This window comes from Mesitornis unicolor, unplaced genomic scaffold (assembly GCF_000695765.1).
Source record: "Mesitornis unicolor isolate BGI_N332 unplaced genomic scaffold, ASM69576v1 scaffold42047, whole genome shotgun sequence".
Classification (NCBI taxonomy): domain Eukaryota; kingdom Metazoa; phylum Chordata; class Aves; order Mesitornithiformes; family Mesitornithidae; genus Mesitornis; species Mesitornis unicolor.
The window spans coordinates 1-21139 of record NW_010196533.1 but is presented as its reverse complement, the minus strand read 5'-3'; the positions used below and the strand labels follow the sequence as shown (position 1 = coordinate 21139).

The 21139-nt window shown below is 37.5% G+C and overlaps 1 protein-coding gene across 1 annotated transcript in view; it reads right to left on the bottom strand.

Annotated features, from left to right (window-relative positions):
- Window positions 1–19648, bottom strand: part of SUSD1 (sushi domain containing 1) — a gene marked incomplete at its 5' end in the record, with an annotated part of 39242 nt that extends 19594 nt beyond the window's left edge. Inside the window, 8 exons of the mRNA XM_010188512.1 lie at window positions 913–1102; window positions 2689–2783; window positions 11109–11288; window positions 13424–13603; window positions 15983–16159; window positions 17463–17615; window positions 18294–18449; window positions 19517–19648. Of these exons, the coding sequence (XP_010186814.1) occupies window positions 913–1102; window positions 2689–2783; window positions 11109–11288; window positions 13424–13603; window positions 15983–16159; window positions 17463–17615; window positions 18294–18449; window positions 19517–19648 (1263 nt within the window). The remainder of the gene's footprint in view (window positions 1–912; window positions 1103–2688; window positions 2784–11108; window positions 11289–13423; window positions 13604–15982; window positions 16160–17462; window positions 17616–18293; window positions 18450–19516) is intronic.
- Window positions 19649–21139: the final 1491 nt, after the last annotated feature.

Genomic DNA, 21139 nt, shown 5'->3' with positions numbered 1-21139 from the left:
AAGGAGGTAGAATCTCATTTCCTTTTGAATGAACAAATACAACAAATAAAGCACAAATATTTTTCAGAGAAAACGGCTTTTGGAAAAACCCATGCACGCTATTCAGGAAATCATGATAGGATTTATTTGTTCTATGTATAGGACAGAAGCCAGAAGAAATTTTATCTAGGGAGGTTATGACAGAAAGATCCTGAGGTTCAGACCTTCAGATGAAAATAAAGTTACCACAGAACAATTTGTCATAGTTTATGCTCTTTGGGAAAAAGCACACGAGAAAAACAATTTTTGCGGATTCCAAAGGCAATCTTTTCTCAAGGTCTGTCTCAACATTACATCAGAATGTAAGCTTCAAGTTTCTATGACCAAAATACTACAGGAAATTACTGTTAGAACATGTTTTCTCTAAAATTACTGAAAAACTGCCTGAACACTGCTCATCAGTGATAAACACAGGAACGTCATCTACAATGCTCACACTACTTAGATTAATATCCACAGCTCAGCAACAGGGAATTCTCCCACAGGCAGAGAAACAGTTTCAAGGCAAGGAGCGGAAACGAGTAAGCACTATACCACGCACTGAAATTTCAGCATGTAGCCAGAAATGCCACTGCACCAATCCTGCCTTAGCCAGAAGACAAATCCTGAAGAAGCAAGTTTGCCACATCTTTCTGAAGGGCACTTAATTGCCACTGCTCTGTTTGCTTACAGATTCAACAGCCACAGTGAGCAGGAAGACAAACATCTGACAGAAAAAGAGGATGCTGATGGTGGCTACACGTGTGTAGTCAGTGTAAAGAATGATACAGTCTAGGAGACAGCCTGTTACCCTGTCTGCTAGACTCAAAAACAGTGAATTCTGCAGCACAGTAAGTTCTTCTACAAGCACAGGGAATAGAAACCACAACATACCCTTTGTTTGAACTGCCACTGTAACTGAGACAGCGATGTTTGTGGAAGAGATGGTAGTAATATTCACCACGTAGTCACTGCCAGAGTTGAGATCTAAACACACCTTGGGATTATCTTCACTTGTAGTGATGTTAAATCTCATATCTTCTGAAAAGGTCTTCTCATCCCATCTTTGGCCCAGTATATGAAACTATTGAAATATTAATAAAAATGACGGAGCAATTGGTCGTAGCTCTCCAAAATTCAGAACACTAGTTCAATTAAGCCTTGAGAACACAGGATTACATCTGTTTTAGTATATCAACTCAATTAAAAAAATAGGCTTGTGACTAATATTTTGGTGTAATGAGGTGGCTTAATAAATTAGATCTTTAATTTATTCTAGCTGTTGAAATTATGAATATTTTTTCATTCACTTCTACAATGAATAGAAGGAATCTGTAACAGGGACCCTAGAAACATCTCTAACATAAACAGTAAGGTGTAAATAAATTTTCTTGTTTACAGCACACAGATGGAAACTCCATCTGCTTGCTACTTTCTTTTCTTTTTTATAGTTTCCTCTCCTTGCCCTACAGAAGCAGTATTAAGACTGAATGTTCAACAATAGTAAAAGACAAGCCTCCCTAAGATCATCCCAGTGCAATGAAAAAGAAACCTGCTGTTTACATGAGATGAAGGGACAGACAAAACTTAGGTAGTTGAGCTCATGGCAGTCCAGAGTGTTCTGAACTCTACTGCATGCAACCTATACCTACATCATCCTCAGTTCTGACTATTCTGAAGTGTCTTGCAGATAGCTGAATTCAGGCAAAAGCATATGCACAGAGCACATTACATCAAGCATCTACAGCATGCCAGTAACTGAGTACATGAAAAGCACCGGTTTTGAACTGTTAGGGTAACTGGGAACTGTTTTTTTCCATCTCAGCAGTCCTCAATAAAAGCACTCAAAGCAAAAAATATTTTGGTTTGAAACACAGGAAGAGAGACAAGTTGTTTTCCAAAACTATCACCCAAACTTGAAAGGCATTTTCCACATTAACCTTGCCACCCCGGAGATCTTAAAATAATCCCTTTTTTCTTTTTTCCATGTTTGTACATGCTGAAAGAAACAACCTTTCTTGCAATGCCATCATTCTCAAACTATGGGAATTCTTATCATGTTGTTTTGGCTTTCAATAACATTCACTGAGCTATTTGTTTCTGAGAATCTGTATCTTAGCTTTTATTTTTACATTTACAGATGGCAAAAAAGTAGTTATCAAGGTTGCTTTCAACTTCCATGGGAAACAGTTCTAAAATGTTCAAATACAAGATGATTGAATCTCTTGAGCAAGGCACAGTATTTCAATATACCTTGCATTTCCAAAACAAGTTACATCCAGTATCTGTAAGTGATACACTGTTTGCCTGAAATGTCTGCATCACAGACAGGGACAGAGCCCAGGTTTTGCAACATTTCCCATGTGAAGGTGACCCTGAGCTCTACAAGGGAATTTCACTAAACATAAACTTGTGCTGAAATGCTTCCTATAGTTTCAAGCAGATGTTTAGGTGATTTTGTGGAATGAGACCTCAACAGCTTTTGAGATTTTCATCTAACTTTAGGACAGGGATTTGTTTCTTTCGTAACCCAGCCAGCTTTAGGTTTTTAGGCAGTGCACTGGGAAATGCCAAATTACCCTACAAAACCCACAAACAAATCTCCACTGCTGACTCACCAGAATTAACCAAGACAGAGCTACTCAAAATCACAAATGCTCCCTCACTTACCGTGTAGGTTTCCTGCACTCCCAGTCTTCCAGTTTTCCTTTGCCACTTCACACACGTTTCATTGAATATGGACACATTACTGAGTAACTGCTCCTCTGTGAGCAAAAATATGAACACAGAATTAAAACAGTTATTGTTTCTCATGCAAATCTTAACATGCTTGGAGCAATTGTTCTTTTTTTTCCTTTTTTTTCTGTTGGTTTTGTTTTTTTTCAAACAGAAAAAATAAAACAAGGTAGGCAGAAGTTAGGTAGTAAGTTCTCCCTTAACTCTTAAGCTCCCAAAACTACAATACAAGGCTAACTGAAGAAGTATGTTCTAAGCTAGTGACGGTGAAGTCCTTAAACACATGGCCAGCACTACATAAACTACGATAACTAATCAAAACAAAATACTTTGCTAGGGTTGCATTTTTAATGTAGAACAATTTTAATTCTAATGACTTTACAGATCTTGAAGAGGAAATTAAAACTACATTACAGTTTCCTGACAGCAAAGGAACAAGCTCATTAACACCATCAGACTGCTGATAAGTTCTGATATATAAAAGCACACGTATCCAACAGCTTATACACATCCTTCTTACACAGGGAACGTCAGCATATACTGTACTAAATACTAGAATCTTTCATACCAGGTGACCGATCCAGACAAAAAAAGGCAATGAGAAAAGACATTTTGCTATGCTTCAGGTGTTCTTCCTATTCATAATACATTTATTCTGTACCATGTACAGGTATTCCTGTATTTCTGGTCAAAGTCTTTCACGACAGTGTGCTTATGACAGTATTACACCACCAAAAATGAAGAGCAATAAACGATGCCCCAGTTACACTACTTCTGCCACCCGTTCTCTATTCTCCTTGAACTTGGATGCCAGCATCTGGATCTTGTGACATGCAATGGTCTGTGTGCTAAAGAATACCCACTCAAATCAACTTGAAGACTTTGTAGATCACTGGATGTCATGGATTAGAAACCTCATTAAACTGTAAACAAAAAAGTCAAGCAGACTTAAAAGAGCTGTCTATTAAGAAAAAGAGGCTACCAACAAGCCAACAAACTTAGAAAGAAATGCTCTTCTGAATACAACAACCTAAATTAAAGCATTTTAAGAAAGCTTCTGTGCTAGACTGGAAGCTGAATGAATGTTTTGGTTCATCATTTGTTTGGGCTGCTTTTTAAAAGTTGCCAACATTTCTCCTTGTTCTGTAATAAATAAAATTAAATTAAATAACACATCCACAGTAAAACACTTTTCAAAATGAACACTTGACGAAAAGAATGAAGCCCACAGAACTAAGCATGTAGGCAGTACAGCTGTAGCAACCAGCGACACATCCCTCAACATACCCGTGATACACACTTAAGAGTTGTCTTATGCCTCAGAGAAAAAGCACAGCCAGGAAGATCAACTCATCCCTTCATTTTTTGAGGCAGCTCTCTAGACTGCTGCCATCAGACAGAGCAGTTGCCTTCACATGCATTATCTTCACAAGATAATGAAATATCCATCCCAGAGCTAAGAGCAAAGCTCTTTCTGGTCACAACTCAGATTGACAGTGAATGTATTTGCTCCTCTTTTTTCCTTCAAGAGCCTTCAAATAGTCATTCCCTTGTCCTATTAATGTATTTTCTTATTACATAACCAAGAAATAAAAATCCAAGCTCAGATAGATTCTAAGCTGAAAAGCCCTTACTAGCTGCTGAAAAGAAGTGAAGGGCATCTACAGGACAGCCTGGGTAAATATTTCAGAAACATCCACATCATAGTTGGTATAGTACCCTGCTGTAAAAGCAAGCATAGCTCAGGGCACTCTTCCTCCGTATGTAAACTTCCTTACCATTTCACAGGGACTCTCTTGTAGCACATGGACTGTCACTGAAATAAATGAACATATTGATAGTCTCTAAAATTCCTACATGCGGGGAGTTATTCAGAACTAAAGTGTAACTGTTTATGTATTTTGCAACACTTTAATTTCTTTTTTCTTTCCTTTTTTATTATTAAACCATCATAAAATTGTTTTCTAATGATACCTCCCTCTCCATATATTCAACAAATAGATACCTCATTCACGATACCAGTTTATCTCCCAACTAATTTTAAGTCCCCCACTCCAAACTGCTGTTAAAAACCGAAATATTATTGAAAGGCTCCTCTTCTACAAAACAGAAGAAAAAGAGATTAATCTACACGTTCTCTAAAACAAATCCTCTTACGAAAGGCTGTGTGATTAATTGTAATTAAATGCTGCTTATTGTTATCTGTTTCAAAGTAGTATCTAGAAACTCCACAGTATTAAGACTTCTGGACGAACACAGAGCAAAAAAAGCATGTACAGCTGTTGTATTCTTCAATTCAGATACATTTTTACTAAAAGACCAGATGGCCAAAATTCCTCATTACAGCGCAGTCAGAAAATGTTTGCATACCCATGAAATCTGAATTACAATGCATAACAAGAAAGGAGGGGGGGAAAAAGTAATCTCTGAGACTCCTCAGCAAGAAAATCAAGCATTTGATTCATGAGTTTATAAAATACTCAGTAAAAAATAAGCAAAACAAAGCAGCAAACAACAAAAAAGTGATTATGCCACATATTCATGCAAGGAAAGAAATCTTATATAGAGGCCTCCTTGGAAGTAAGAAGGCAGAACTAGTAGCATTTTTTCTGTAACCACAGCAATTTTTCTGTCATGCTTTCTAAACTTCCAGGACAAGCCATCATGCAATTCCCACACATCCACAGAATAGCTGGCAGACTTTTTCCTCAAAAGTTTCCACTCTAAATGGATAAGAGCGAAATAGGGTGGAGAGAGTGAACACCACAGCAAAGTCCTGGGCTTCTGGAGGAAAATTCTCTTCCTCCCTTTCTCATCACACATTCTTTGTTTCTGTAAACAAATGTACAATAAATGCCTGGTTTACCTTTAATCCCACTAGCACAAACACCAGAACTAACATTAGCACAAAGCTATCTCTGAGAAAAACATTCTCACACCTGCAGAAAACAAGCTCCCTGACAGTTCTCCTGTGAACTCTAACGGTGCCAGTGACTTTCAGACCTTAGGAACTCCCAACGTGAAATGCACGATATGAGCCTGGCCTCAGTGTGATGCCTTAGCAGACAGGGGCATGCAGGTCTTCAACGCATCTGATTTTCACTCGGCTTTCACAACAGCTTTCACTCAGATTCACAGATAAGATGAGAGAAGTGAAGACCCTCAATCGCTGCATACTTCAGCACTACAAATTTCAATCTGTCATTAACCGGGAAGGCCACTGGATGGCACTGCTGCTCCACTAACCTCCAGGTTACCTTCTCAATCTCCTTCCCACTCCAAGGAAAAGCATCCTAAAAAACGACATGCAAATACCTGGAGACCAGAGCAGAAGGGTGGAAAAAGATCCTGGAGGAGTCAAATGCTGAAAGGCAAATCTGGGAGAGGGTAGAGAGACACATCATCACCTGGATGTCAGCTGCCAGAAAAGACAGGTGCTGGTGAACGCAATACAAACAGGAGAACACAAAAAGCAAGAAACAAAGTGATACAACAGTGCAAATAAGCATTGGAGGGGGAGAAATCATGGTAAGAAACCCAAATAAATTAATTCTAAGAAGAAAAACAAGGAGTGAAGGTCTCAGTACTCCTTATTCCACTTTTAAAATAGCTGCTAGGAAGAAGGGCCTAACTCTGTGCTTGAGTGTGTGGGAAAATCTTCACAGTAATTATAGCCAGTGCATAAGTGCTTGTTTTCTCACACTCTTCGGCCTTAACCCTGTGCTGTGAGCACCAACCTTAATCCTTCGTTTATCAGCCTCTGTGAATTCAGGTCCCAGTACTTAGTGTTGTTATTTGCTGATTCAGAACACAACCATAACATATAGATAACTCTTAAGTCTAAACAGTTACTAAAACCAAAACTTCTTCCACATACACAATCCAGTAGTCCTCAGTTGAAAGAACACTTGATTACCACTGACTTCAGCTCAAGATAAATCTTATCAGTGAAGTACTTTTGAACTTGCATGAAAATATGGTATTTACCAGAAAGTAGATGGCTACAATTTTCTGCAAGTAGCCAAAAGAGCATCCATGTGTGCAAATTCACTTACGGAGCTATTCTCACCAAACCCCCCACACACATGCAATTTGGGAGAAAGAACAAACCCGAACACTAGTGGGTTTTTTATATGTTTTGCCTGTTCAATCCTGTGAAAAATGTGAATTATGCTGCAAAAGCCATCTGCTACTAATATGCACCACACATACATTCAGATACAGAAATAAAATGAGAACAAACAACGTTTCAAAGAGATCTGCTGCTCAGACTGTTTCAAGGCACCTGCTCCACAGCATAGAGGTAAACTCCTCTTGCATGGTAGGTTTTGCAACTATATATGGCTTTTACATTTCAAAGACTTATCTCAGTATTTATACATTTTAGGGTAGCATGGTACATTTTTTGCAGTTTTTCAAATTTCAGAGTAACATAATTGCTTCCAGTTTAACCAGCATTGCAAAATTTCAGCAGGTTTTCACCTTCAATCTAAAACTTCACACAGAGGAAATCCACAAAGCTGTAGGCAGAGACAGTCATGCAGGAAGAAGCAGACAGACAGCTAATGATTTACTACCTCCTTTGGTCTAAAAATGTTACTGGGAGACAATCAGGAGCAGAGTAAATCATGTATTGAACCAGACTGACAAAAACATGAGAGATGTAGTTGCGAGTGTAGTTACAAAGGAAAGATGTATCAAACAAGGGTGTCAGACTAGATGGGATTAGATGGGCTGGGGTTAGAAATGCACATGATCTACTCCCCAGCTGAAAGAGGCTCTGAGACTGGTATCTGCCATCACAAACTGGGTAATTATTAGTTCAGTTTCAACCAAACAAAAGCCTAAATAGCCCTGCAAAAAGCTACACCTTTTTTTTATCTGTCACTGGGTTGCATCACTTTGATCTAAGAAGTAGCATCTCCCATAACATAGGCTCCACCAGTATTTTTCTAGGCAATTAAAGAAATTACCAAATTACCAGATGTCTGGATTTAACATATCAAATTAGGCCTTTACAAGAACTCAGGCCAATCAGATCCTTTTCACTGATGACTACAATTATCCTAATTGTTACATAGGATTCTTACTCCTACAAAACCATGGGTTTTAATCAATGCCAACAGATGTGAATGATACCTTTTCTATTAGGCTCATAACTGCTGACATGAATTATTTACACATGAATGGGAATAAAAGTTAGGGGAGTGAAAGTTAACCCATGAGCTGTTGTGTAGAAATTATGGACACTGCCACCACAGAACATCCCAGCTGCCCTTCTGTGTCATCTCTTATTGTACAAGTCAGAATGTAAAAACTGACATCCCAGAGAATTCTAGCTAGAAGGGAAATCACTCATAGAGAACAGGACAAAGCAAAAGAGAAGAAGGGAAAGTGAAAGCTTAGGGAAAACAACTCTGGATTTTTAAAAAAAGTAACTAGACCCTCTCAGTTGCAAGGAAATTATCTTTGCTATGGGTTTACAGTTAAATGACACCTGAAGGATGATCCTGCTCTGTTTATTCCAGACTAGATTTCAATTTTGTTTCTGATACTTTTTCAAGGGTTTTTTTGCATTATTCTTTTCCTCTTCTGCAATGTTTTAAAGTGCACAGTGTGGACAATCTGCTATGCCTTCTCTGGACTAATTCATCAAGCTGCTTTTCCTTCCAAACCTTCAAATCTCTGAGGCATGTATTTGGTAAGTATCCTCCATCCTCCCAGCTCTTAGGATTTTCAGTGCTGGTATACAACATAAATTTTCTGTGAAACGGCTCAAAACCAACTAGCACCCATTTCTCTTGATGCTTTGAAGGAACTCCTCACTGCCATAATACCCAAGTTTCACTTGATTATTTCAACAAACTCTCCAGAGGTCAAGACATGCAACTAAACTCTACTTGTGGAAAAAATTAAGCACTCTGAAACAGGGAATTAATCTTTAGTGAAAGACAAACAGTTCACATTGCATTTAGTTACAGTTAACATAAAAAAGAGCATGCACTCAAAAGGTTATAACATAGAAGCTCCAAGCTCAGGAACAGACAGAAGGTGCATTGAAGTGAAGAATTATTTTTTCCCTATTTGAGTTGCAGGTTTACAACACATTGGGACTGGATCACCTTTTTCTTTACACATCATGCATGAGAAGCCTATGATTTGCTGACAGCCTTTACTGCCTAGCACTACTTTGGAAGGCTCTCACAAATGACGACAACTGAGATTGCTGTGCTGTCAGATTCAGCATTAAAGGGACAGAGAGGTCAATTTACCCTTTTGACTACAACAGCTGTTTCCCACTGCCTGAGCTATGAAATGCTTTACCAATAATGTGCATCATACACTATGCCTTTTGTGCTTGAAGCGACCCCTTCGTAACTGTGAAGAAGACTGGAAAAAGTACTGAAAAAAGTTCTGGTGTGAAGAACAAGACAACACTGTAAGCATCCTATTCACCATAATTCATCTTCACTTTCCCTGGATACTCAAGAAATAAGTTCTCAAAAGTCAAAGACTGTTTGTGTGTGTGTGTGTGTATCTGTGTACATGTATGCACATACACCATCTACACATATTACAAGGCAAAAAGATTTTACTTTAGCATCTATGTTAGCCCTTTCTGACCTTTTACCACCAAACATCTGTATCCAAGCTCAATGAAAGACAAAACTAACTCAATGTACACATTTTCATTTCAGACACCGTTCAGTTCCTCTCTCTGTCCTTCTCAAAATGATACTCTTCATGGACTTGGTAATGGCTTACGATATCAATTGCACACTGTGTCATCTTCAACAGCAGATTTAGGAACCAGCATCTTACATAGATAATCAAGGCACAAATCACCTTTTTTATAGCCTTCTTATAGCCATGCTAAATAATTAAAACTTTATTTGTGGAATCCACTCAAAAAGGAAAACATGTACAGGATGTCCAGATTCATCCACTGAACATACTGGACAGCAGTATTTAATTGCTGGCATGTTCTCTGCACTTTAGTCTCTTCAATTTACGTATACTAATCAAGAGTTGGGAAAGTAAGACTGTAATCCACCTGACTGCTGCCAGACTTCACTGTTGACAGCTTAATCCAGTCAGCATGTCCCAGTAAAATTCATTTCATTAAGCAATTTTTTAAATATTCAGACTATCTACTATCAAATTTACTTACATATACACACACACACCTTATATATACCCTAACAGACAATGCAAATAAAGAGCATTCCATAGCAATCACTGCCTAAGAAATGAAGAAGTGAATATTTGCCAAAGAAAACATGCTCAGGGGAAATCATTAAACTTCCTTACTTCTAGTGATGTTTTTAAGGCAGTAGGAAAAGACAAACTTTCTGACTTCTATCATAAATTATTTTGGAATTCTACACAATTTTCTTTCATTTTAATGCGAATTACTGATTAATTATGGACACCCTTAAGATCATATACATCCGTGAGTATTCACAGTGAATGCTCAAGACATTAAGCGAGGCAAGAGAGGCACCAAGTGGCAACTCACTGTGTAAAGGCTTGGTCTGTGAAATGGCAGCAAAGACACGCTTCCAGTCCATTTGAAAAATATGTGGATGCTATAAAGGTACAGGAGCATTACCATCTGCAGAAGACAGCACCGCTACTTAAAAACAAGAGATGGACAGTTGTAAAGCTCTCTGATGACACCTCTTTCTAAAGACACAGAAGAACACTTAAGGAGCACAACCACCACAGCCCAAAACATACACTATTTTTTTGCTATTATTAAAATGTCAGTGCATCCTTCTTCCAAGCCCCCAGTAAGACAACACCTTCATTACAAATCTCCTTTCTCAGGGCTCATTCTTTTTATAAGAAAAATTTTCAGGACTGAAATTCAGACAACTAGATCTGAAAAGGCACCCACAAACAGATTTTACTTTGGGCATTATAAGAGGAGAAAAAAAAAGAAAGAAGACTTTTGAATTCCATTGTCCCTACTTTCATCGCAGAGCACTTTACACTTCGGGTATTAGGCTCACAACAAAATACCGTTTGATGACTTCTGCTCATCTGGCGAAATTCTTGAGGCTTTTAAAGCTCCAACAAAGTGCTGCAATGAAATTCTAGTTGTGTTAGTCTCTGTTTGAAATAAAAAGCAAGACAGCTACAGAAAGATTTATGGCATCCACTAGAAACTGTTGCATGATTAACATTCTCTTCCATGACCGTTCCATCAAAAAGTACCACCACATTCCCTACATCATAAATTAGAAAGGGATTTCTTGCCTTCATCCTTCCTCCTGTTCCTACCTTCAGAACAGGAATGAGAAACTATTTAGATAACACACCACACTGCAACTTCCTACAGTAATATTTACCTCTGCATATGTATGTCATATTCTCCCATGACCGATATATTGTGCATTCTGAAAAATTCCTGTCTCCGCTAAAATAATATCCTTCTTCACACTGATAGTACACTCTGCTCCGTAGAGTGGTTGAGTTGTTCCAGATAATTTCCGCGTGTGGAATCAGCAAAGGTTTGCCACAGTCTATCTCTGAAACAGAAAAAACAGGATAACAAAACCTGAAAACTAAAATAGGCAAGGCATATCAAAAGTGTTAAAGGAAGAAAGATTAACTGTCCCAGCAAGTAACACCTCACTTTTGTTCACTTCTCCGTGACTTCTAGAAGTCAGGCCAGCCCTTTAGGACCCAGAATTTGGTGACTGGAGACTTTCTAGCAGGGTGGAACATTTATCTTTCAAGATGAAACATAAAACAAAACAGTGTCCTGTTTAGAAATGGAGAACAAGGATCTCTAAGCAAATTTTTAAAAATGCATTTGTCTTCCCACAACAGCCTCTTACCTCCCACATACTATTTATTCCTTTATTTTAACTATCATTAGTAACGATAGATCTGAAAAACAACACATGGTCCAAGGAGTGACATGGAAGAACAGCATCAAGAAAGTTACATACCTTTGCTACTGAATTTACTTCAAGCTTTTGGGAAAAAAAAAAGAGAGAAAAATAAGAAAGAAAGAACAAAGTAAGAAAAAAAAGAAGAAAAAAAGAAAGAAGGAGAAAAGAAGAAAGAAAGAAAAAAGAAAAGAAGAAGAAAGAAGAAAAAACAAAAGAAGAAGAAGAAAAAAGCAACACTGCTACAGACAAAGCAGAAAGCAATTCCGGGTGAAAAGCTGATGGATTTTTCAGACCTAGAGAATTAGAAAGCTGTAGTAATGCACTTACAAGTCAATTCATTTGATCAGTTGTTTTCAATTTGTTTCAATAAAATCAGGGAACAAAAAAAGAATAGAGTGAAGATCAAATCAATGGAAGGATATTACTTAGCATTAAAATTCCCTTTCAAATTCACAATGAACTTTGCACTCCAATAAAACATTCTGCACCACTTCACTTACAAGAAGTAAAAAATGTTAGGGAATTAAAATAGTACCTTCACTAATGCTTATATGTGCAAATTTATTTTAAAAGTTTAAAAAATAATCTTAAACAATTCTGAAATTCTACTCAAAAAAACAAAAGTAAAAAAAAAAGTTTATAGAAACATGATCTGTACAACCTTTAAAGGAGAAGTTAAACATATCTATTGCAATGGGAAATATATCCACTACAATGATTACCTTTCTTTTCAAATTGCACTGTATATGAATGTGTGTATCTATGAAAAATTATCAGAACAATCTTTAGGATAATGAATGCACATGCAAAGAACATGCTGAACCTTAAGAAGGAGAGTATGTGATGAGGTACAAAAATTACTGCTGCTTAACTTTCTACCTGTCTACCCACGGCCATCTTATAATCTGATTGAAAAGCACAAATGCAGACATTTCTGTGTAACAGAGTGAACCTTCTGTTTAGATTGGTGGGCCAGAATATTAATACTGAAGAAGATTCTAAAACTAGAGAGTGGTTGTAACATATGCATCACACACTAAAGAAATTACATTCGATTACAATGAACAGAAAACTCAACTCTGCCAGACCAAGCTGAAAAGATATTATCATCCAGTGAATGGAGAAGTGAAGTTGGGCCAATGGAAAAACTGCCTAAAGACTGTAATTAACGTGAGGTCACATTAATATGAGCTCATAATAAAAATACACTGGGGATTTTGTTGGGCAAAATGCTTTTTTTCAATGCATCTTTGTGTTTTCTCTTTATCAAGGAACTTGTTAGGCTACCTTCTTTCAAATCACAGTAACAAAAGGGATTTGACTTATGTCAAATAACAATAGCATGCTTGAGCAATCATAATTCGCAACTGCAAACTGTTCAAATACGGGAATTTTAAGGGGACGCTAACTGCTAATACTGGTTCAATTTCTGACGAGTGGCTTCAACCACAGAGTAGATACAAAGCTAGAAAAATGGCAGCAATTTAGGCTGAATTTTCATCTCATGGTAATCCCAATGCCTGACATGCATTGGGATTTCATCCTTAGAATGTCAACTTTTAACAATTTGTTGCAACTTCATTAGCAACACAGATAAAAATACCCCTGTTTAATATATGGCTTTTGTTTTGTGACCGAACTTCATATGCCAGAAAAGTGTATAACCGAAAAGCTCAAAGAGGATGTCTCTAACTGAGGACTGCTATTAATTATGGTGGCTTCAACAGTATCTATGCTAGATAAATCTGAAGGGAAATTACATTAACCTTTGCACACCAAATCAGCACCATGCCACTGTCCTTTGGCATTGCAGACTGTAGTCTGATTGCCACTTGCAATAAAGGAACCAAGAGCACAACTGTAAGTAACTTCACTTCCATATGTGTTCCCACTTTCAGATGCTGGATGTGCATTTAAAACAGAAGGTGGAACTCCACAATCCACACCTAAGAAGAGGAACAAAAAGGAAGGTAAACTTGTTAGTCAAGCAGCCAAAGTGATGATGGCTGCACTCCCATGAGTATTTCTTTCACTGTTATCAAATAACCCACTTCTGTGGTGATCCAGCAGTTCCTCATGTCCCCTGTGACAACCCCACCATAACCGAGAGTGCTGTAGCTACTCCAGAGCTGCTTCCAAATAAAATTACTTCTCTCTGCCTTTCTCTCAGTATGCCACAATAAATCCATGATTCCTTCCTCAGCCTAGCTGCTAGCATACAGAAAATGCCCTGTTTTATTTTAATCTTTAAGATTCTCCTCCTTTTACAAAGGCAGCAAGCTGGTTCTATGTTATTTGCAGTCAGTAATGGAGAGGCAGACGAGTAGAAACTGCCTTTAGGAAGCGGGATTTTTAAAAGTGCACAAGGATGAGAGAAACACAAAACCAGAGAAAAGGTTACAACATACGGTACAAAAAGCTTCCTGTTAAAGCAAGAGCCTACATGGTGTTCAGAATGCATTGCAATAGCTGCTCTGTTCACAAACATGCCAAGTTGTCATTTACAGTCACACAGCACGAAAAGCAATTTGTTTGATATAATGTCCATCTTCTAAGGTAAGCAACCATCTAAAAGGCTTTCATGTTAGCCTGACACAACACTCATATTCAGCAGTTTAACTACATCTCTTCACATACATCTGACTTTTCAAGACAACTGTTTCATTAACATTCAAGGGAAAATATGTTCTTCAAGAAAGATTACATCCATATACTTATATTTAAATAATAATAATAATAAAGGGATCTGCTCCACCTACAGTACTTCGACGTTAGGTCACATATTACCAAGTCTGACCTACCTTCAATGACCAGTTTCACCATAACTGCATAAAATAAACTCTTAAACTACCATAGGAAGGACGATAAAAGACAAATTTACATTCTTTTTGAAAAAGAATACATTACATCTGGTCAGAAGAAATTATTAAATTAACAATAAATACTTATTAGGGAAACTCTCAGAGTTTAAAGAATTATTTAAGCATGCCTTTACTAATATTAAAACAAAAATCAGACTTGCTGATTTTACAAAAAGAGTAGTCCTCACTGAAATCCAGGAAAACAGAGAAATGAGTTCATCATTTCAGACTCATGGGCTGTTTCTTGGCATTGGATATATTTTATCTCAATTAACAGGTGTGCTCAGAAACGCCAACCTGACCTACTGTTTGACTGTAAAAAATAAACAAAAAAAACAAACAAAAAACAACCAACAAACACATGAAAAAGTAATCACTGAAAAATATTAATAAAGAACAAATGTACTAACAACTCACACGGACAGCATTCCAAAAGATTCCTTTAGGGACCTCTTAAGACTTTGTGTACTTCCTTTTTGTTTTCAAATTCACTGCTCTTAATTTATTCTGGGGGAAAGAAGTTATTTAAATTGTTTATTTTTTATGCCAATAATTTAGTATTAAATTGTTTGCTCATTTCTTTCTTATTAATTTTCTGGTGATATTTAATATTTCACTCTTCCCTGCCACACTGATCCTTATTCTAATTTATTCAATTTCCACAGACACACATACCAACATTACACTTCTATTCACTCTCAAAGGAAAATAAAAACAAAACACCACAAAGGCTTTTTTATTTTGAAAGAAGGAACTCTCCTCACTAATGGATAATTTTCAGGATGACAGTTCTCCCCTACAGAATTGTTATACACCGTATAGCTTCTGTTAGCTAGCACTTAATGTGTAATTTAACTAATATAAAGACTTTCTAACTACTCACAGGAATACAAAATCCTGCACTTGTAAGCAGTAATACTTCAATGGAATGGGCAATTCAAAGCAAGTGGAAGTTTTAAAGATGCTCATGAGAAACTTCACACTTCACAGATGTAAAAGTGTTTGCTAATGTACAAAAGCTCTTAAAATCATAAAGACTATCCAGAGGTGAAGGGTGATATGATGCTTCTTTTTTTCCATCTACAGTTAACCTTAGGAAAAGCCTACACCAGCTGTCAGAAAAATTGTTCTTTTCATGAGAGATCACTGATGCTTTCCACCTCAGTGGCCTTTCCCACAAAATGTACAGAAATTGAGTCACTTTCTAGGCCCTGGTTCACAGGCACAAGGACACACTGCAGTTTCTGTAAAAATGCAAGGACTCGCATCGCAAATGTTGTAACACTCACAAGAAGAGGTGGCATAATTTTATAACCTGTCCTTTTCTTCTTTTTTACACCTAGTCAGATCTTGAGAAATTATCCTTCATATTGAGGAAACAGTCTACTGTCTTTCACAAACACATTTCCCCATCCATAAAACCTCTTAATGAAGAATTTAACAAAGATTTAAGGCAATTTTCACCTTTACAGCTTAAAGTAGCAGGTTCCCAAGTTTCATTTGCAGTGCAATACGAGAACTTTCCCTCGTTGCTGTAAAACCCTTCTTTACATTCATAATGAACCGCACTTCCAGGTAGCAAGCTGTAGTTCCCCACAATGTAGCCATGCTTCATTTCAGGAGGAGAACCACATCCGATTTCTGCAAAGAGATGGGAGTCAAAAGATCTTACAGTTCAAAAATCACAACACAGACACTTTAAAATGAGCTGTACTGGATGGACACATCACAAAATACATCTAGTCTCATGAATCTGAGGGGATGCCAAAGGGCTAGAAGATTAAAGAGTTGTACTGGTCACAGATGGAGGAGCACAGTGATCCAGGTATTGAGCTGCATCCTTACTAACACACAGCTGGAGCCATTCACAACACCAAAGGGGAGATACTGCAATGTGATGGTGCTGCGCATGTGTCAGTCTCATCACAGCAATGGCTGAATGATTCTTCAACAGCAAAGGAAAATTTCAGGCCCCAGTGCACAGCCTTTCCCTGTGCACAGGAAAGGTGAAGCACGACAGATAGGCTGAAATGAAATGGTCTGCTCTCTGTTCCTCCATCTTCCTGAACCAGCCTTCATAGAAAAGTGACATTCCTTCAGCACAACTGTTTGGCAGCGCTCCCCTGCCTGACTCCGCAAGCAACTTGTCAGTACAGACACAACTACCTCACCACAAAATGTGGATGGGAAAGCTGGCGAGATAAGCAGGTTGATCAGAAATTAAACTTAGCAAAACTAAGTGGAGCACTCCAGTTGGAAAAACTGGACAAACTACAGGCACTGAGTTCTACTGACAGTTCTTGCAATAATTCAGAAATGAGAGTTGGGTATAATCGAGGCAGTTCCTTCCACCTGGGATGCCTGGGTTCATTACAGACTCATTTGACAGCTCCAGCTGAGAGTGCTAGCACTCTGCATCTGTGAAAATCTGCACTAGAGAGGAAAAGACGAACAGTTTCAAATTGAAATTTTTTTACGGCAAAATAAACAGAACAGTTTATTTAAGCAGTTGGCACAGTATATAATAAATAGCCAAGCTATTATTTTATTTTTCCTCTCCTCTAGCCTTGTTTCATTCATCTGACCTCTCTTACCATGTATTTATCCCTCCTTTCCTTCCCCTTCACACAGTGTGATTATATAAGCAAGTGGATTATACCACACTTCCCTCCTATTCAGAAACTAAATACATCTCCTTCAATGCATTGTTAAGCTTCTCTCACCCTGCACACCAGAACTCCTTCCAAGAGCCTTTAGAAATAATATCCAGTGTCAATCCTACTATCCAGACATCACTGGAACAAACTGAATCCAAGAAGAAAAATCATATAGCAGGTGAAGTCCAGAGACAGGGCTTCTGCCCTGCAGACTTAGAAGCACAGGTCAGAGCAGGTACTACAACATCAAGCAAGATCCGATTTTACCTGCTAGGAAAAACTCTAACCTTTGCATGACACTATGTTCCCGTCTGGATGAAAAGAACGTTCTTCATTTTCCAATTTATAACCATCACTGCAGTAACACTTGTAGCTTCCTTCAGTATTCATGCATCTTGCATTGTGACCACACAGCCCAGACTCCTCACATTCATCAATATCTAAAAATTCAGAGAAAAATACATACACTTCATAATAGGTTTTCGGTTTGGGTTGGGTTTTTTTTCTAATTAATGTAGGACCAAGCTTAAAACAAATAAAACATTTCATGAATGGTTCTACATAGCTTCTGATGACTTTTCTGGGAAACAAAGGAGCTTATCATTGCCTGGTGTTCAAGCATCTGGAAGAAGGAGACTCTGAATTTTAGAGCTAGCTATCTTTCAAATTGTTTCTGTTTTACCTGACAAATAGTTTCCAATGTTATCTCCTAGTACAACGATCCCAGAAAAATACCATATCTGCAAGTACCTCACTCGGTTACAACAGTTTGTTACTATAACAATGAACTGCCTAATAATCTACACAAATATGACACTCTTGGGGAAAGGTAAGTTTATCTTAAGAAAATCTTATTTTCTTTAATCTAGGTGCTTCTTCTGGAAAGATTATTGCCTATTGCTGCGAGACAATGATCTGTAACACAGCAAACAATGCTAACTAGAACTATTTCATAGCTCTTAGAACATAGATGTCAAATAAGTGTTAGCAACCACAGCAGAAAGTGCTCTGACATACTTTTAGAAAATAAGTTCTAAAGTGAGGGGGGGGGAAGATTTGTGCAGCAGAAAATTTAAGTTCTGGATTCATGGTGCTCAAGATTCTTTGTGATGGCCTACCTGTACAGTTTGTGCCATCATTGGGAATAAACGTCTTGTTATTGTTGGAGGCTCGGTATCCATCAAGGCAAACACAGTAAAAACTCCCATGTGTATTATGACACAGTGTATGATTTCCACAGATCTTGCTGGCTCCAATCTGACATTCATCTTTATCTGTCAGCACATTTAAAATACATCAGAGAGAGATTTTAAAAAGTAGAATATCCTTCCCTCCTCACTCATTCTTGTGTAACCAGACTTCCCGTAACTGTTTTTATCTCTAAGTTATTTGGGATGTAAACACTGTTGGTAAACTGGAGTATTTAGATTAACAGAGGTTGGCATCCCTATATGAAACTGAATAAAGTTGCATAACATAGCTTGAGTTGATCTAAGAGCTGTTGGAAACAGAGGAGCCTGCTCTCCGCTTCTGCTCTTGATGGAGCTAGCGCTGATCCTGCCCAACTCACTCAACTGGCAGAGAGCATGGCAAAATGTGCAGCTTGCCTTCTCCCACAATACCAAGATAAATGAATTCTGTGCAGGGCCCAGCTGGTGCCAGCGTCTGAGAAGGAAGGGGAAGAGATCAGAAGTGGAGGAGCTTCACCTTTATTAAGCAGTGGTAAGTTGTTACGTATACTCAGACACAGCATTTGACATCGTCCTTTGATTCATGTACTGATTTATCACATATGAGATAGTCTTAAAAGGATGCTATCAGCTGCAGTAATAAAACAACGCTTAACACTTTTCATGTAACAGATATTTGCACTTAAGAAATCTGCGTATAAATGCACACTGTTATTAAGAACAGACCTTCAATTTATTAAATTAATTTTTAGTTACCCAGTAATCTGAGGTAACTGGAAAAATTACCAAAAAAGTGCTAATTTTAACTGTCAGTTTTATTGTCGGTTTTTAATCGTTCCAATATATTTGAAAAACAAATATTTTATAAAACCCTATATATTCTAAGACAAAATTAATTTCAATCCATCATAATTTAGCAGAAACTGAATAAAATAAACAGCTAAGTAGAAAACAATACTTACATCAAGTACAAGTACAAGCTCATGGCTAGCCATTTACAAAAAAAATCCAAACATATTCCAGGTTTTGGAAATTTTGCCAGAAAATTACAAAGCTTTTAACATGTTTTGAAGAATTCAGTAATATTACTTGAAAAAGAACATTTTAGGAATGTACATAGTTTCTTGCCATTTCACAAAAAGCCAGCCTACCTTGACAATGAGTTCTTCCATTGCCTACAAATCCATAGTTACAGATGCAGACACTTTTTCCTTCAATTTGATGACATGTAGCATGAACGTGGCAAGTTGCACATACATCTGGGACTGTTCTTTTCACAACTGCTTCAAGAACAAAAAGACACTTTTGGTTTTTTAAAGGACCATAAAGGTGGTCTGATAAGGGTAACTGGCACAGAATTTAAAGTGGAGATAAAATCCAGATTAAAACACATAGAGTAAAATCCCATCTCCTAGCATCTCATTTTCAACTTGCACAAAAACCACAGTCATAGTATTCTCAGACCAAAGATTAAAAAAAATAAACAGAAATTATTAAAGTAACTACACTGAACAGTTTTCTCCACCCATCTATTCTTTGACAACAAAACAGCTTTTCAGCAGTTAGCAAGGCTTATGAGACATAATAAGAAGCTCTATCTAATATTATTCATCTCTTCTCCATATTCATTTTATTTTCCTTCTGTGTTGATTTCTGTTTCCTCATTTATTCGATTGTTTTGTTTATATTATTCATGCATAGGCATTTGGGCTATTTATCAATCTATTTCTATCTTTTATCATCACCATGTATACGGTACAAATGTTATTCATAAAACAATGTTGAGAATGCTGCCAGTTGAACAATGAATTATACTAAAGTCATTTTAGAAATAGATTTATATTAGAAGTAGTTTAGCCCCATATGACACACAATCTAATTTACTGTAATTTGACAGGGCTATACACATGAAACTAGAATAAAATATGAACTTATCCTTTTTTTTTATTCATACTTTCAGTGCATTATGTGCACTTCTCTCCATTTTTGTAAGCTCTTTTTGTTATGTGTTTCACACATGCATTGTCTTTCCAAATTATAAACCCCAGAACGGATGGCTTGAATGCAGACAAAGCACGTATATGCTTACACATTTTTTTACATTTTTAAATAAATAATACAGCATGAGCTGATGTCTCATGATGCTGGACAGAGCAGTATGGAATTATTTACTCTTCTAAGACAGCTAAGATTGATAGGGTTGGTGCGGTTCTTACAGAATACAAATCTTACTACATACCTGACAATCCTGACAAAAACTTGCTTGCCTTTACATGGTGTCTAAATACATAACCTAATTGGAAGGAGAAGACAGCTAAACACTCCAGCTAGCTTTTTTCAGTTTATCAATGTGATAAAACTGTCCTTCCAAGTGCAGTGTTTTGTTTTACTGAGTCCCTTAAGAGTCTCAGGAAGCATCATAGTTTCCTACTCTTAATTCTCAATGCTTTTATATACATTTGTGTGTGTGTTTTCCTAATAGGAACAGAAAACAAAAACTGTCAGCATGCAATGGTGGCCAATACAGGTCGGACAAATTTAAAAACGGCCATGGTAAGAACTTTCTCATGATATCCCAATCTTCTGATACGACACGGGAGTGTCCTCAGATTGCTGCTCTAGAAGACAAAAAATGTCCCCCCCCCGCCCCCATTACTACTACAAATTAAACTTCAAGCCTTATTTCTCCTTAGCAGCATACACTTTTTCACTCCACCGCTAAAGTCACCTCATGCTTCCAGTCCTACCCAGTTACTCCCTCAGGCGCGGCTCCT